This window comes from Antechinus flavipes, chromosome 6, assembly GCF_016432865.1.
Source record: "Antechinus flavipes isolate AdamAnt ecotype Samford, QLD, Australia chromosome 6, AdamAnt_v2, whole genome shotgun sequence".
In the NCBI taxonomy this organism is placed as follows: domain Eukaryota; kingdom Metazoa; phylum Chordata; class Mammalia; order Dasyuromorphia; family Dasyuridae; genus Antechinus; species Antechinus flavipes.
In genome coordinates, this window is record NC_067403.1 from 240,458,266 (window position 1) to 240,474,067 (window position 15,802).

Consider the following 15,802-nt stretch of genomic DNA (forward strand, 5'->3'; position numbering starts at 1 on the left):
CAGTTTCCTCATCCATAAAATGAGCTGGAGAAAGAAATGACAAACCACTCCAGTATCTCTGCCAAGAAAACCCCAAATGGGGTCATGAAGAATCAGACTGAAATCATGACTGAAAAACGACTAAACAATAAGATGTGTAAATACCGTGTGTCTCCCCCTCCACTATAGAATATAAACTTCTTGAGCACAGGCCTCTGTTTTAGTCTTCCTGTCCTGGCAAACTGCCTAGGACACAGGAAGCATCTAATAAACAATCACTCATCCGTTGGTCAGTCAGAGGACACTCGCTGGGTCAGGCTCTGCTACTTCCCCGACGACTCTGAATAAGATTTCTCACCTTCCTAGACCCCGGTTTCCTCAGCTGTAACGAAGAGGGTATCGGATGCCTAGGTTTTGGTTCAATTCATCGATTAGGTGCCCCCTCCATGCCAGGGCCCCATTACTCAGCCACCCTCATTCTCTAGCGATTCTTCCACCTTATTCAAATGAAATAATATTTGTAGAGCCCTTAGAACAATGCTTGGCACAGTGAACATATAAAAATGGTAGATAATAGGAATATAGTTAGTAGCGGTAGTGGTGGTGGTGGTTTATGGGAGGAGGAGGAGGAGGAAGAGGAAGAAGAGGGAACTGATTTCCTTAAATCCTATAACCAGAACTCTCCCCATCGAGATTATTTTTTTTTCTGAATTATCTTAGTCCTCCCTGGTATAAGAGGGAGTTCTAACACTTCTAGACAGTTCTAGACTCCCCCACCCTCTCATCTACTCTTTTTGTTTAGTGGTTTTTCAGTTGTGTCCAATTCTTCATGATTCTATTTGGTGTTTTCTTGACAAAGATCCCGGAGTGTTTGCCATTTCTTTCTCCAGCTCATTTCGCAGATGAGGAAACTGAGGCAAACAGGGTGAAGTGACTTGTCCAGGAGCACAAAGTTAGTAAGCATCTGAACTTGGATTTTCTTTACTCTGGGCCCAATGCTCTAACCACCGTGCCAGCCAGCTACCCCTCATCTACTACTTTTTCCCACTCTGCTTTCCTACACTTTGTCTTTGGCTTACTGGTTTCCTATTCCTATTCCTATTACTGGTACTTGGTTTACTATTTAACCATTGAAAGAAGTAGATGAAAGGAAAATCCAGAGAAAGATCTTCGGAAACATCCCTCATTCTAACGTCCTTAGGAGAAAGCGTTCCCATTGGATGTCTGGGAAAATCCAAATCCTCTCTGTGTCTTGTTCCCTGGGCATTCGAGGCTGGGCTCTCACCCCTGATGGGTGCAAGGAAGTATTTGTGGACTATTTCTGGGGATCCCTTCTAGCTCTAAAACAGTGGTCCCATGGTTCACAAATGAGGAAACTAAGGCCCACGAAGCATGAGTGATCAACCTGAAGTCACTTATTCTCTGAGGGCTTAGAAGCCCAGGATTCCCAGAAGCCCTTTGGGAAAACTCAAATGCAACTTTATACTTTTCTCCACTGAGTGTCCACTAGAAACTGAGCTCAGGCCCCTACAGGCATTTATTCATTACCCCCTATGTCTGAAGTATTGTGCTAAGTGCTGAGGGTACAAATATAAAACTGAAACCATCCCTACCAAGGGCGCTGAGGTAATGAGTAGCCTATGCCCCAAAGTCAATGAAGTGCATTCTGGGTCTTAAAACAAGCAGTGTGCTGTCATCTGAGAACAAGAGCAGCTGGAAGATCCTTACATCTTCCGGGAATCACTTGTTCATATGGATCTTGCCCAAGATCTCCACAACAAGGGCCAGCACCCTTGGCAAGCACACATCTCCCTGCTTAGGTCCTAAACCTCAGTAACTGGAGAGCTGAGGAACAGAATTGTCTCTGGGACTACATTTAGCCTTGATTTAAGGCTGAATTTTGTCCCTACGATGCAAGGCCCAGTGTTGAATCCATTCTCAATGACAGTCAACTGTATGTGTACTAGCAAAGGCGTCTCCTTCAAGATGGCGGGAGTCACTTGAGAAAGACAATGAGAAATTCATACAGGAGAAATGGAAAAGACCACTATCCAGACTGTGATATACTATAGTGGGATGACCAGTACGGGTGCATACCCATCTATATAGACGGGTATGCACCCGTACTGGTCATATATATACACACAAACACATGTACATTCTATCAATACATAGATAGATAGATAGATAGATAGATAGATAGATAGATAGATTCTATCTCCCCTGATAAAATGTAAGTTCTATGCCATGGGACATTGTTTGAATTGGGAACAAGATCCCAGTAACCTGTCCCTGTGATGTCAGATCTGGGGGTAGGGCTGGGGGATCCCAGTTCCCCTGATGTCAGGGCTGGGAGCAGGGTCACGGTAACCTGATTTCCCTGGACTCTTCTCAGATGACTTGGTCCAAATGCCACCGACACCCCCAAGCAGCAATGGCAGCGACAGCGATGGTTCGCAGAGTCCCCGATCTCTGCCGCCCTCCAGCCCGGCCCGGCCCACAGCTCGTTCATCTGCAGCCATCTCTTCCTCTCCCCTCCTCACCGCCCCACATGTAAGGAAGTAGGGAGCTGGGAGCCCTATGGTGGGAGGATGGAATCCTGCCAGTGGAGAGTTTAAGAGTCTTTTGAGGAAGGAGACGTTTGAGTTAAGATGAAATGAATGTCCCTGTCCTCTTCCTTTCCCATGGCCTCATGACATTCCCAAAATGAAAAACCACTAGCTGTGGAATGAGGGGTTGGGGTTCAAATGCTCTCTGTTTGTTACTACAAATCAATTACCCTTCCAGGGTCTCACTTTTAGTGATTTGACTAGACGGGCTGTGGGGTCTCTTCTAGCTCTGCTCTGGGATCTTCAGAGCTTGGGGTTGGGGGGGTGGCGCACTGGAGCCCAGGGAAGTAGACCTGCCGTCATCTCTGGTGGTATCTGGAGCACAGTGGGAGATGGGGCTCAGGGAAGAACAGGGATCTCCGATGGACAGGCCCCAGGAGGTGGGCGCCAAGAATGGTCCTGCCCATGGACCGCCTTGGGCGTTCCTTCCTCAGTCTCCAAGATAGGAGAGCCAATGAGTAGCATTGAATCGGTTCCTTGAATACGAACCTGATTTGGGGTCCCAAGGGCAAGGGTAAGATCAATCTCTAGGAACCTTCTCCCCATCCCACCCCAAATTTGTGTCCTCCAGAAACTCCAGGGGACATCCGGGCCACTGCTCCTGACTGAGGAAGAGAAACGTACTTTGATTGCGGAGGGCTACCCTATCCCCACCAAACTCCCCCTCACCAAAGCTGAGGAGAAGGCCTTGAAGAGGGTCAGGAGGAAAATCAAGAATAAGGTATGGGGGCGCCTTTAGGCCCTGGAGGGAGTCCACCATCGGGAGAGTAAGGGGGTCCCCCAGGAAGATCTATGGAGCCCTGAAGGCGAGGTCACAGAGCTGAGTTTTCTTCCCAGCTCTGGCCTTCCCAGGTCACTCTCCTTCCTGGATCTTACTTCCCTCCTCTGTCAAGTGAGGCGATACTCTTGGACTGGGCCTCTAAGATACTTTGGCTGCCCCGGTGGGGCTGTGGGAGCGGGAGGACCGCCTCGGGCAGCAGCATCCCAGCCTCAGCCCCTGTGGCTTCCTTCCCACCAGATATCTGCCCAGGAGAGTCGCCGGAAGAAAAAGGAATACGTGGAGTGTCTAGAGAAGAAGTACGGCTCTTTTTAGTTCCTTTCTCTTCTACAAGGGGGCGCTGAGGAGAAAGAAAACCCAGTTTTGTTCATTGAAGAATATTATTGTTGGGATTTTAAAGAAACAAGGACCCTCTAGAAAGGGAATCCCTCGCTGCTGGGGCTGTGTAGTCTTACCGGGGGCACTAGAAGGTCAAAGGAGGGATCCTGGGCTTACCCGGGGGTACTAGAGGGTCTGAGGTGAGATTCTGGGTTTAGCCAGGGGTACCAGAGGGTCAGAGGTGAGATCCTGGGTTTAGCCAGGGGTACCAGAGGGTCAGAGGTGAGATCCTGAGTTTAGCCAGGGGTACCAGAGGGTCATAGGTGAGATCCTGGGTTTAGCCAGGGGTACCAGAGGGTCAGAGGTGAGATCCTGGGCTTAGCCAGGGGTACCAGAGGGTCAGAGGTGAAATCCTGGATTTAGCCAGGGGTACCAGAGGGTCAGAGGTGAGATCCTGGGCTTATCCAAGGACACCAGAGGTCACACAGGGGAATCCTGGGCTTAGCCAGGCGCAGGAGGATCAGAGAGGGGATCCTGGGTCATCTGAGGCAGGGATGGGGAAGGAAGCAGCCAGGATGAGAAAGGTTAGAATGAGAAAGAAACAGCTACGGGGCCCTGGGAAGAGAAGAGCAGGGATGGATGGTCCCAAGAGGAGCCATGTCTCTGAATCTGGTGTCCCCTTGACTCCAACAGAGTAGAGACATTCACATCAGAGAATAACGAGCTATGGAAGAAGGTGGAGACCCTGGAAAATGCCAACAGGTGAGCCGGGCCCCTCCCCGCCTTAGCCTGGCCTCCGTTGTTGCTCCTCAGGTTGGGCTGGAATTGGTCACAGCCTTGGGGGGCTGGGGGGAAGGTACAGCATGGTGCTGAGCTGCTTAGGAGGCAGGATAGAGTGCAGGACGTGGAGCCTGGAAAACCTGGGGTCCAAATCCTGTTGGGACAGCTATGGGATCCTTAACAAATTTCTTGCCCTAACTGTCAGTTTTCCTAGCAGTAAAATGGGGATAATAATAGCAGCTTTGTTGTTTTTTACTGATTTCCCTGTCCCGACTCTCCGGGACCCCGCTGGGGTTTTCCTGGCAGAGATAATGGAGCGATTTGCCCTTTCCTCTCCAGCTCATTTTACAGAGGAAGAAATGAGGCAGACAGGGTGAAATGACTTGCCCAGGATCTCACAGCTACTCAGTGACTGAGGCCACATTTGAACTTGGGTCTTTCTGACAAATAAATGTTAGCTGTTGTTATTATTATTAGGGTTCCTCAGAACAGGAGTCCGGAGCCTGGGGATCTAATCTCCGCTCTCCCTCTACCTAATGGACGACTTCTGCCCAGGGCTTTCCCTTCAGTGCCTCAGTTTCCCCCTTTGTCAAATAAGAATTTCAAACATGAGAGGGTCCCTCAAGGTCTAGGAAAGGGATCCGAGCACGAAGGTGTGAACCTGCCTTTTCTCCTTCCCTTGGGCTCTTTCTCTTCGTGTTGTGGGGAGGGGGCCAGCAGAGAGGTCAGGTCCACCTTCTGCCATTCACCAGCCGGGGGAGGGGAAGGAGGTGGAGGGAACATCCGGGAAGTTCACGCTGACCCTCTCCCAGCCCCACTTCTGGCTCAGACCCCTGGCCGGGAGCACATTGCTGGAGCTGTGCTGCCACCTGCTGTGCAGTTGGGGGATTTCAACCCCACCTGTCCACGGCCAAGCTGGGGATGGGGAGCCTTCTGAAAGCGCTTCCCCCCGCCCCTCTCCCCGCCCGCTGCGCAGAGGGCAAAACCGCGTCTCAGGAAGTGGTGAATAATTCGCCGAGTCACGGTCACCTCTGGAGACCAGAGCCCATCAATATTGCGCACGGCGGTGTCTCCGCCGAGACTGGAGTAATTTGCCCTTTTCTGCCTCAGTTCATTTTACTCATGAGGAAACTGAGGCAGACGTAGGTGAAGTGACTCGTCCGGGTTCACACAGTCTGAGCTGGGATTTAAACGCAGGCTTTCCTGACTCCAGACTCGCCGCTCTATCCACTGAGCCTTCTAGGGACCCCCACCCGTCAGGGCTTAAACTCGGTCCTCGAATTGGAGAGCACTGTCCCTCCAGAAGGGGATGGGCTGTCCCTGCCATGGAAGTTAGGAAGTCCTGAATGCGAATCCTGCCTCAGACAGGAAGGGAATGGAAGTCTCTGAAGTTCATGCCCCTCGCTGTGAGATTCCCGAGATGCCCCCCCTGAGCTCCGCCCCAGGGCTCGAACACCTTTGAGCTGTTGGTCGATGACCTGCCTCGGGGTCAGGGAGAGGAGCCGGGCAGGGCCATTCATCCTGGTGACCCCTCCGTTGTGCCTTCCTCAGAACCCTTCTCCAGCAGCTACAGAAGCTCCAGGCCCTGGTGACGGGCAAGCTCTCCAGACCGTACAAGATGGCTGCCACCCAGACGGGGACCTGCATCATGGTGGGTAGAGCCTGCCCTTCTTTTCTGCTCCTGGGTGCTTTCTTCCATTGCCTCGGGCCCTCGTACCAGAGCCAGATTCCTGTCTCCAGGAGGCGGGCAAATACCCAGAATATGGGGCGACAGGGAGGTCCCGAGGCGACCGGGAGGGAGGGGAGAAAGGGATGTTTCCAAAGATTGACGATGCGTCCCGTGATGGAGTGGCGGTACCCATCTCCCACTGGGTCAGTGCTCCTCCTCCCTTAGGTCAGTCCAGGGCAAGGCCTTTCCTGAACCAGACTAAACAGGGTGAGGGTAGGCAGACCCCACAGTGCTTGTGAGCCCAGGCCAAGGGCCCGTTCCAGAGGCCTTCCTCCAGGCCTTTAATTCCAACAAGCAAAACCTCAATAAATCCAATAAGCTTAATTGCTGTTCCCTCCTGTCCCAGGAAAAAGCCGGAAAGTGGGTTTTCGACAGAGAGCCTCAGGCAAAGGCTCCCTCACCCAGTGGTCAGACCAGCTGGGCAGGAGCCATTTTGACCCTACCGGCGGCTAGTTGGACTGCCAGTCTTCCCCTGAGTCCTGCAGCTAGAATTTAAGGTTATAGATTTAGGCTGGAAAAAATCTCAAAGGCCGTTGAGTCCAAACCTTTTCATTTACAGGTGAGGAAACTGAGTCCCACAGAGCTAGAGTAAATTATTTGCCCACAACCAGTTCGTATGTGAGACAGGATTTGAATCCAGACCTACCTGACTCCATGTAGCTGCTCCTTATCTTCCTGGGAGTCCACCTGCAGGTTGCCCCCCAATGAAAACTTAGCCGACCCCTTGTCTGCCACCTCTCATGGATATAGCGCCTCAGGAGGCTGCCAGCTTTGCCTCTTATTACATGGATGACCTGAGACAAGACAAAACCTCCTCCCTCTAGGCCCGTTTTGTTCTAATTAAATTGGCGGCCAGAGGAATACTGGTCTTCTAAAGTTATGGGCATCAGGGCATTTCTTTTCCGACATTGCCTCACCCGGTGGTCACCCTCACGGCCCCTCAGATGGTGGCAGGGATACTCCCCGACCCGCCGCCCCTACCCTGCCATTGTGCCATCAGCTCGGCTCTGGGAGGAAAGATGGATGCCGCCCGTGTGGCCTCTCATCCCCGGCGGCTTCACCTCTGCTGGCGGTTTCCTCCCCGTGGTCCGCCGGGGCGGCGGGAGGCCGACCCTCACCTTCTCTCTCCGGTTTCCAGGTGGTAGCACTGTGCTTCGTCCTGGTGCTGGGCTCCATCATGCCCTGCCTCCCGGAGTTCTCCTCCATGTCCCAGACGGTGAAGGAGGCTCCGCTCCCCGCTGCCAGCGTGTACACGGCCAGCCAGAGTGAGTGTCCGGCCCTGCCCGCCCTCAGCCCCTCGGTCGGGGTGCATCCCAGGGTCCAGGGAACAAAGCACTCTGGTCAATAAGCACTGATTAAGCACCTACTGAATGCCAGGCACCATGCTAAGTTCTGGGGATACAAAGAGACAAGCTGGTCCCTGTTCTCCAGGATCTCATGGTCTGATGGGGGAGCCAGTAAGGGTACAGCTCAGTTCTAGACTGAATAAATGGGGATTCTCAATAAAGAGAAGGCTCATTAAAAGGGATGGGGAAAGGCTCCTGGGGGAGATGGGACACACTGAACAGGAAAGAAGACAGAAATAACTCAATAATTCTAATACAAGGGAAGGTTAGATGCGTGCAGGGAGGGGGAGGTCCAGGTAGAGTGCTTTGGGGAGTTCAAGGAGGGGGAGATGACAAGAGGGAGGCAGGGCTCTACACTAATTTGGGTGAAGAAGTCCTCGGGCGGACCACAAACTCAATATGAATCAACAGTGTATCATGGAGACCAAAATATACCTAACGAGATCTTAAGCCACATTAAGAGAATCACAGGTTCCAAACATGACAGGTCCCTACACTTAGTCCTGCTTAATCAATTTACAAGGATTTATGGAGAATGAAACAATCCCAGTGAAATAAGCTTACATTTTCATTCATTCATTTATTTGTTTGTTTGTTTGTCTATTTATTTATTCATTTATTTGTTGGTTTGTTTATTCATTCATTTGTTTGTTTGTTTATTGCTGAGGCGATTGAGTGACTTGCCCAAGGTCACACAGCCAAGCCGTGTTAACTGTCTGAGATCAGATTTGAATTCAGATCCTCCTGCCTTCAGGGCTGGTGCTCTATCCACTGCACCACCTAGCTGCTCCTAAGCTTACATTCTAATGGGGAAAAAAAAGCCATGAACTTGTAAAAGTGTTTAAAGTATAAATACAAATATATACAAAGTAATTACATATAAGTGTATACAGTACAAATACAAAGTAATTATGTGTAAGTGTATACCATTTAAATATAAACAAAATTATTAGGTATAAGTGATTACAGTAGAAATATAAACAAAGTGATTAGGCATAAGCGACCAGCATAAATACAAAGCGATTATGTATGTATATGTATACATATATGTACAAAGAGTATAAATACGAATATGTACAAAGTGACTAAACCCAGGGCAGCCTGGGAGGGAAGGCCGCAAGGCTGGGGAGCAGGATTTTATGAGGAGGCGATACGGGAGCTTTGTCTTAAAGAAAGAAAGGATCCTCTGAGGTGGAAGGGGGAAGGGACGACATTCTAGCCACGAGGGTGCTCTGTGCGAAGGCACGGAGGTGGCAGATGGAGCGTTGTGTCTCAGAAGCAGAAAGTCGGACCCCAAAGGTAAGGAGGCAGTGTGATGTCCAATGGGACTGAGAAACAGCGCCTGGGAAAGCTCGTGGAGGGCTTTCCAAGCTAAACGGAGGGATCATCAAGGCAGCGGGGAGAGAAAGTGAGCCGGGCAGAGGCCAGAACTTTGCGCCCATTCTGGGCCCCGCATTTTAGGAAGGATGTTGATGAGCTGGAGAGCATCCAGTCGGGCTCGGGGACGGCCGAGATGAGGAAGGGCCCCGAGGATCTGAACGGAGGGGAATCTAGAGATCACTTGGGGAGGTTACAAGAGCTGTCTGCGAGTCGGGGAAGGGTTGGTAAGCAGGGAAAGGGATTCGCTTTGTACGGCTTGACCCCACAGGAGCTACAGTGGGAAGAAGCTACAATGTGGGCAATTTAAGCTTGATGTCCCCAGAATGGCCTGCTTGGAGGAGGAATGGGTCTTAGGGGAAGGCTGGAGGACCTCGTGATGGAGGACAGTGTAGAGAGAGTTGTTGTCTGGGCATGGGCTGGACTACATGGCCTCTGAGGTCCCTTCCAACTCTAGAATTCAAGAAGTCTACAGTTTTTACCCAGAAATATTAAGAGTTTATGGAGCAGCCCTGAAGTCAGGAGGACCTGAGTTCAAATCTAGTCTCAGACACTTAATACTTCCTGGCTGTGTGACCCTGGGCAAGCCACTTAACCCCAATGCCTCAGCAAAAAAAAAAAAAAAAAAAAAAAAAAAAAGAGTTTATGGAGGTAGGAGGTGGTTCAATGGATAGAGAGTTGGGCCTGGAGTCAGAAAGAATTCAAATACAATAGCTGTGTGATCCCGAGCAAGTCATTTAATCCTGTTTGCCTCAGTTTCCTCAACTGTAAAATGAGCTAAAGAAGGAAATGCCAAAACCTTTCCAGTATCTCTGCCAAGAAAACCCCGAATGGGATCACAAAGAAATCAACGATAGGCTCTATAGCCTAAGGAACAGAATTTTAGGCGGGAAGTCAGTCTTGAGTTCAAATTCTGGCTCTGACTTTTATTAACTGTGCAAGCCAAGAAAACTGAGTCATGTCATCCACGCGGTTCAAGTCACAGTCTCTGCTCTCAAGTAGCTTATAGTCTAATTAGACAACATACAAATGACTACACAAACTAACCATATTCGGGATAACTTGAGAATGATTTACAAAGGGAAAGCTCAAGAGGTCAGAGAGCTTGGGAAAGGCTTCCTATAGAGGGCCGGGTTTTAGCTAGGACCTGAAGGAAACAGGGAAGGCAGGATGCAGAGATAGGGAGAAGAGCATTCGATGCAGGAGAGAGAGTACCCAGAGGCAGGACAGGGAATATCTTGTGTCCTCCTGAGTCCTAAGGCAGGCGGCCAGAATCACCGGCTCAGACCCTCGGAGAGGGTCTTACTCATAATTTTTATTGACAGAACCCATGCCAGGGTAATTTTTTACAACATTATCCCTTGCACTCACTTCTGTTCGACTTTTCTCTTCCCTCCCTCCACCCCCTCCCCCACATGGCAAGCAGTCCTATACATGTTAAATATGTCACAGTATATTCTAGATACAATATATGTTTGCAGAACCGAACAGTTCTCTTATTACACAAGAAAAATTGGATTAAGAAGGTAAAAATAACCTGGGAAGAAAAACAACAATGCAAGTAGTCCATATTCAATTCCCAGTGTTATTTCCCTGGGTGTAGCTACTTCTGTCCATCACTGATCAATTGGAACTGAATTGAATCTTCTCTTTGAACTGACATTAGATTTAGCAATTAAGAGATAATTATTGTTCAGTTGTTCGATTCTATCAGGATAACTCCAAGAAAATAGGGTTACAAAGTTTGGGGAACAACTGAAAAAATGAGCCAGATCCAGTGTCTTTGCCACCTAGCTGCTTCCTAAGAGATCATTAGTTGAAAAGAGTAGTTTGGACCAAATGATGAGGTTGGAAGCCAGACTTCAGAGAGTTAATAAGAGAGTTCAAGGAAAAGAAATGAGAACCTTGATTGTAGATGGCCTTGTCAAGTAGTTCAGCTATAAAAAGAAGAAGAGCTAAAGGGATGGGCAGAATAAATGAAGGTGTTTTGTGTTGTTTTGTTTTAGGAATGAAGAGACATAGATATGACATGGAACCAGGGAGACAGCCAATAGACAGGGAAAAATTGGAGATTAATGAGAGGGGAGGAATGAAAGGAGGAGGGAAGGCTACCTGCTGAAGCAGATGAAATGTAGTCAAGTTGGCCAGAACATTGTCCTCTAGAAAGGGTAATAGTTTGAGATAAAGCTACTGGGATAGTTTGGAGCCAGTTTGTAGAAAGAATATTTATATGTTGTTTGTTTTAAATTTTTAATTCAGTAGTAAGTGAAGAGCCACTGATGGCTTATGAGGAGAGGAGTGACTTCTGAAGACTACTGGGTTTCTCCTGCGTACCACCAAAGGGCTGGATGCTCTTCTGATCCCAGGTTCAGATCTTCTTCCAGCTTTGGTGAATTCACAGCTGAAATAGAAGTGGAGGATATTTTGAGGGGAATAGGAATACATCTGGAGGGCAGAGGGCATCATCTTGGCACACAGAGTAACATGGAGCTCAGCAACCATAGGAAAAATTGAAGTTGGACTCAGAATTTCCTGGGTAAAAGGGCAACTTGGATTGATTGGAAGTGATATTTAAGCACATGACTAGATTAAGCAGGAAAAGAGTCAGACGTGGCCTGATCAAAGAAGAAAAAAGATGAAGTCTCCAGCAATGTCCCAGAAGGCAAAAGAGTGACCCAATATTTTTATTTGGAATCAAAAGGCCTGAGCTCAATCACTGCTCTCCCTTTCTGCCATGAACTAGCAATGTGAGCTTGGACTAGCCAGTCATGTCCCTGAGCCTGTTTCCTCACCCGTACAGAGCAGCCCCTCTGGAGGTACCCCACCCATAGGGAGAAAATAAGGGAGACTACTTGAAGACTTCTAGATTTCCTGTCAGCTCTGAGTTTCAAGAAGGGCAAGTGGATTGATAACATCAATTGTGGCTATAGGGTCAGGGAGGATGAAGAATGAGAGAAGGTCACTGCAGAATCTCGAAAGAGCAGTTTCAAGAGAGCAATGGAAAGAGAGCCAGAGCCATCTTTAGGATTAGGGGCTGAGTGGGTGGAAAGGAAGTGGAAGCAGCTGAGTAAACTCTAGTGAAAAGAAGGTGAGAAAAAAGGGACCAAGCAGAAGTGAGGCTAAGGAGCCCAGCTTCGCCAATCAGAGACAATTCTGATCTCACCCCAAGATGCCTTGGTAGCTTGTGCTTGCTTACACACAGAAACAGGGATTTTGGAATGAGTGATTTGAACTCCTGAGAGAAGCAAGAGAAATGTGGTGCAAAGGAAAGAGAGCCCTTGATTGGGGGCCAGAGGATCTGGGTTCAAATTCCTGCTCTGCTATTAGTATGATCTCCATTAAGTCACAATTTTAGTTTCCTCATTCATAAAAAAATTAGACCAGATAATCTCTATCATTCGGCCATTTTTTCAGCTGTCCCCCATTCTTTGTGACCCTCTTTTCCTGGCGTTTTCTTGACAGAAATACTGGAGTCATTTGTTACTTCCTTCTCCAGCTCATTTTACAGATGAAGAAATTGAGGCAAACAGTTAAGTGACTTGCCCAGCATCACATAAGTAGGAAGTGAATGAGGCTGGATGTGAACTCAGATCCCCCTGAGTCTAAGTCTGGCTCTCTCTCTTCACTGTATCACCTTGTTAGGGTTCATTCATATGCCTTCCAGCTCTGTTTTCAAGGTCTTTCTAGCACTAACATTTGATATTCTGATAGATCTCTACATTCCATGGGGGCAGGGATTGTGTCGTTTCTGTCTTTGTATCCCAGAACACAGTAGGTGCATAATCAATGGTTATTGACCGGTTGATCGATTTCTGAGGGCCCTTCCGGCTCTGGCATTCTAGGATTCTATGGCGCAGGAAGGATGATGCTAGTGAGCAGCTCACCAGTGCCCCGGCTCCCCTGTTCAGTATTGTCCCTTCTCCTGTGCCCCCTCCCATCCTCACTGTCTGTCCAGCAGGGCATTCACTGTCTTCTCGCTGTCCCTCAGTGCCATCCCGAAGCCTCCTGTTCTATGACGAGGGGGCCAGTTCGCTGGAGGATGGCTACAGCTCCCTGCTGCCCGTGGAACCCCCAGAGGGCTGGGAGACCAAGCCAGGTGTCCCTGAGGAGCAGCAGCCCCAGGATCATCTCTCCCACGGCCACCTGGCCAGCTCCCACGAGGCCACCAAGTACCTGAGCAAGTCCCAGCTGGAGGCCCCGGACGGGAACGACACCCGCCCTGACTTCATCCACCCCAAGGAGCGCTTCCATGAGAGGTTGGTGATCGAGGCCCCGGGTCTTTAGAACGAGATCAGTGTCGGGGAGGGGGGTGTCCAATAAGAGCTCAGAACAAGGCCTCTGGCTGGCTGCTCATTGTTTCTTAGGCCCCCCACAGAAGCTTGTTCTCTCTAACTCACTTCTAAAATCGGGCAAATCACTTTGTCTCTGTGAGCCTCAGTTTCCTTATCTGTAAATGGAATTCATTGTACTTGACTTCAGAAACTAATTATGGAGGAAAAGCTCAGATGCCGGTCCAGGAGTCGGTGTTATCATTATCATTCACCTCAGCAGAAGGGCAGTGGTACCGAGACCTAGCACTAACTACCCATGCCCACCCTTTCTTGCTTGTTCCTCCAGAGAGACGCATCCAAACGGCACCACCACGTCCTTGTAGCGCCCGCCAGAGCCCAGGATACCGCCTGGACCCCAAGCCACTCAGAAGAAGGGGGACCTTACTCAACCTTCCCAATCCGATCCATATCTCTACCCACAACCGCCCTTCCTTCTTTTCCCTGACGGGTCTCACCCGTCCCAGGCAGGAGACTCTGGAAGGATGGCACTGAGGGTGGGCAGGGGAGAGGGAGAAGAGGAAGGAGAAGGGGAGCCCTCGTCTTCTCTCTCTTCCCGTCCTGGCCTTGGAACACGTCACTCCTCCCAATGCCCCTGTAGCCTCTCTCACCCAACACCACTACAATTGAACTGTCCACTAGTTGGGAGCTCTCCATTTTCTCTCTTCTCTCCATCCCTGGCTCACCTCTGATGTTCCCTTCCCCCTAACCCGAAGGACCTATCCTTAGGGTCAGAGGGGATGGACATAGGCCCCGCTTCTGGGGCTGGATTGTACATAGACACCATCATCACACTCCCCAGCCCCCTCCCTCTCCTTTCTAATTCATCTCAGCCCTTTGGGTAGAAGCGGGTTGGAAAAGCTCCATCCCTTCCATCTCCGAGGCCATTTTCTCTCCCAGGGGAGCTCCCCAAATCCATGGGGGAAGAATGGGTGGGCCTACCCGGAGAGTCTGCCCTGGCCTTGGAGATGTGATGGGACAAGACAGATCCCTCCCTGCCCTCAGCTCCGGGAGAACTCGTGGGCAAAGTTTTCTTTGAATAAGAAGGAACTTTCCCTAGGACTTCTCCTGATCCCACCCCCTTCCTTTTTTCCTTATCACTCTTTCCCAGAGACCACTGGGCTGCCCTCCTCACCTTTCCCTTGATTTAACAACCACTGTGCCATCAGAGTTCCCTTATCCCGCCCTCCCAGGACAGGGGTCAGGCCAGGCCCCACTGCCCCCCACTACTGTACAGAGACCAAGAGCAGAAATTGTTTGTAAATAATGAACCTTATTTTTTATTACTGCCAATTCCCTAAGATATTGTATTTTAGAAGCCACCCCCCTATGCCCCATTTCCTCCCCACCCCGTTTTTTCCCCATTTTGTATTTTATGAAGTTAGTGCGGGCTTAGCTACCCCTTCCTTCCTGGAACCTGGGGGGAGGGGGACACTCTCCCCTCTCCCCCTCCCCCCGGCCTCCCCATGCTGCCCTGCTGCTGGGCCTTTTCAGTTGCCTCCCTCCTCACTCCATCAGCTGAGCGCACGCTTTAGAGAAGCAAAATTAAAACAAAAAAAAAAGATTCAGCATCAACCTCTTGCTCACGTGCCTTTCTCCCTTTGGGATCGTTGGGGTTGGGGGGGAGAGAGAAAGGGTGGTAGGAAGGGGAACCTCCTTCTGCTGGGGAGCAGCCTTTGCTTGAGCCGGCCTCCACTGAATTCGTCCAGCTCTGAGCCCAGTCTTGCGGTACCCAGGCTGCCCCGGGACCATCTGGGCTTGCTGTGGACAGTACAGAACCACTTCAGTCAGTATCCCTATTATGCTGGTTAATTAGCAACTAATTAAAACCACTGTGGTTGGGGTGGGGGGAGAGGAATCTGGCTGACAAGTAACCAAAACACCAGCTTCGGAACTACTGAAGCAACATGGTGGAGGGCAAAATCATAGATAAGATCCGAGTTCAAATTTTGTCTCTCTACTGTGTGATACTGGGCAGGTCCCTTCACTTCAGCTGTGAAATGGGAGAATTGGACCAGATTGTGGCTTGGGCCCTCCTCTCTAACTCAAGCTTTATGATCCTATATTCAATATTCATTATGCATTTATTAAGCACCTACTATATGCCAGGTATTATGCCAGGCACTAGAAAAAAGAAGTAAAAAAAAAAAATAGAATAATCCCTGAACTCAAGGAACTTCTCTCTTTTTCTGGAGAGGAAATATCAAGTTCCCAGATACGTAGATAAACAAAGTCATTTCTAGGTGGGGGAGGGACTACCTGGGAGGGGACCAGGAAATGTCTCGTGTGGGAGGCGTCCAGCTGAGCCTTGCAGGAGGCAGGTCCCATTTGGAAGACAGCCTGGACAAAGGCCTGTGGGGCAGGGGATCGAACGTCATGTACGGGGAACGGGTTGTTGAGGTTGGCTGGAATGTGATGTGCGGAAGGGGGAGATGAGGGACAAATGGGCTCCAAAGGAAGGATGGAGCCAGACGGTGAAGGGCTTTAAATGCCAACCAGGAAGGCTGGCATTTCAGCTCAGAGCCAATGGACAGCCGTCGGAACTTCTGGAGGGGCCG

At 49.9% G+C, this 15,802-nt stretch overlaps 1 protein-coding gene across 1 annotated transcript in view; it reads left to right on the forward strand.

The window, feature by feature from the left end:
* CREB3L1 (cAMP responsive element binding protein 3 like 1) overlaps nucleotides 1-14,819 on the forward strand; it is a 53,700-nt gene extending 38,881 nt beyond the window's left edge. The window contains exons 5-12 of the mRNA XM_051964172.1: nucleotides 2,375-2,532; nucleotides 3,160-3,309; nucleotides 3,607-3,665; nucleotides 4,378-4,446; nucleotides 6,016-6,115; nucleotides 7,332-7,458; nucleotides 12,905-13,172; nucleotides 13,534-14,819. Coding sequence (XP_051820132.1) covers nucleotides 2,375-2,532; nucleotides 3,160-3,309; nucleotides 3,607-3,665; nucleotides 4,378-4,446; nucleotides 6,016-6,115; nucleotides 7,332-7,458; nucleotides 12,905-13,172; nucleotides 13,534-13,570 — 968 coding nt within the window. The 3' untranslated portion in view covers nucleotides 13,571-14,819. The remainder of the gene's footprint in view (nucleotides 1-2,374; nucleotides 2,533-3,159; nucleotides 3,310-3,606; nucleotides 3,666-4,377; nucleotides 4,447-6,015; nucleotides 6,116-7,331; nucleotides 7,459-12,904; nucleotides 13,173-13,533) is intronic.
* The last annotated feature ends 983 nt before the right edge of the window (nucleotides 14,820-15,802 follow it).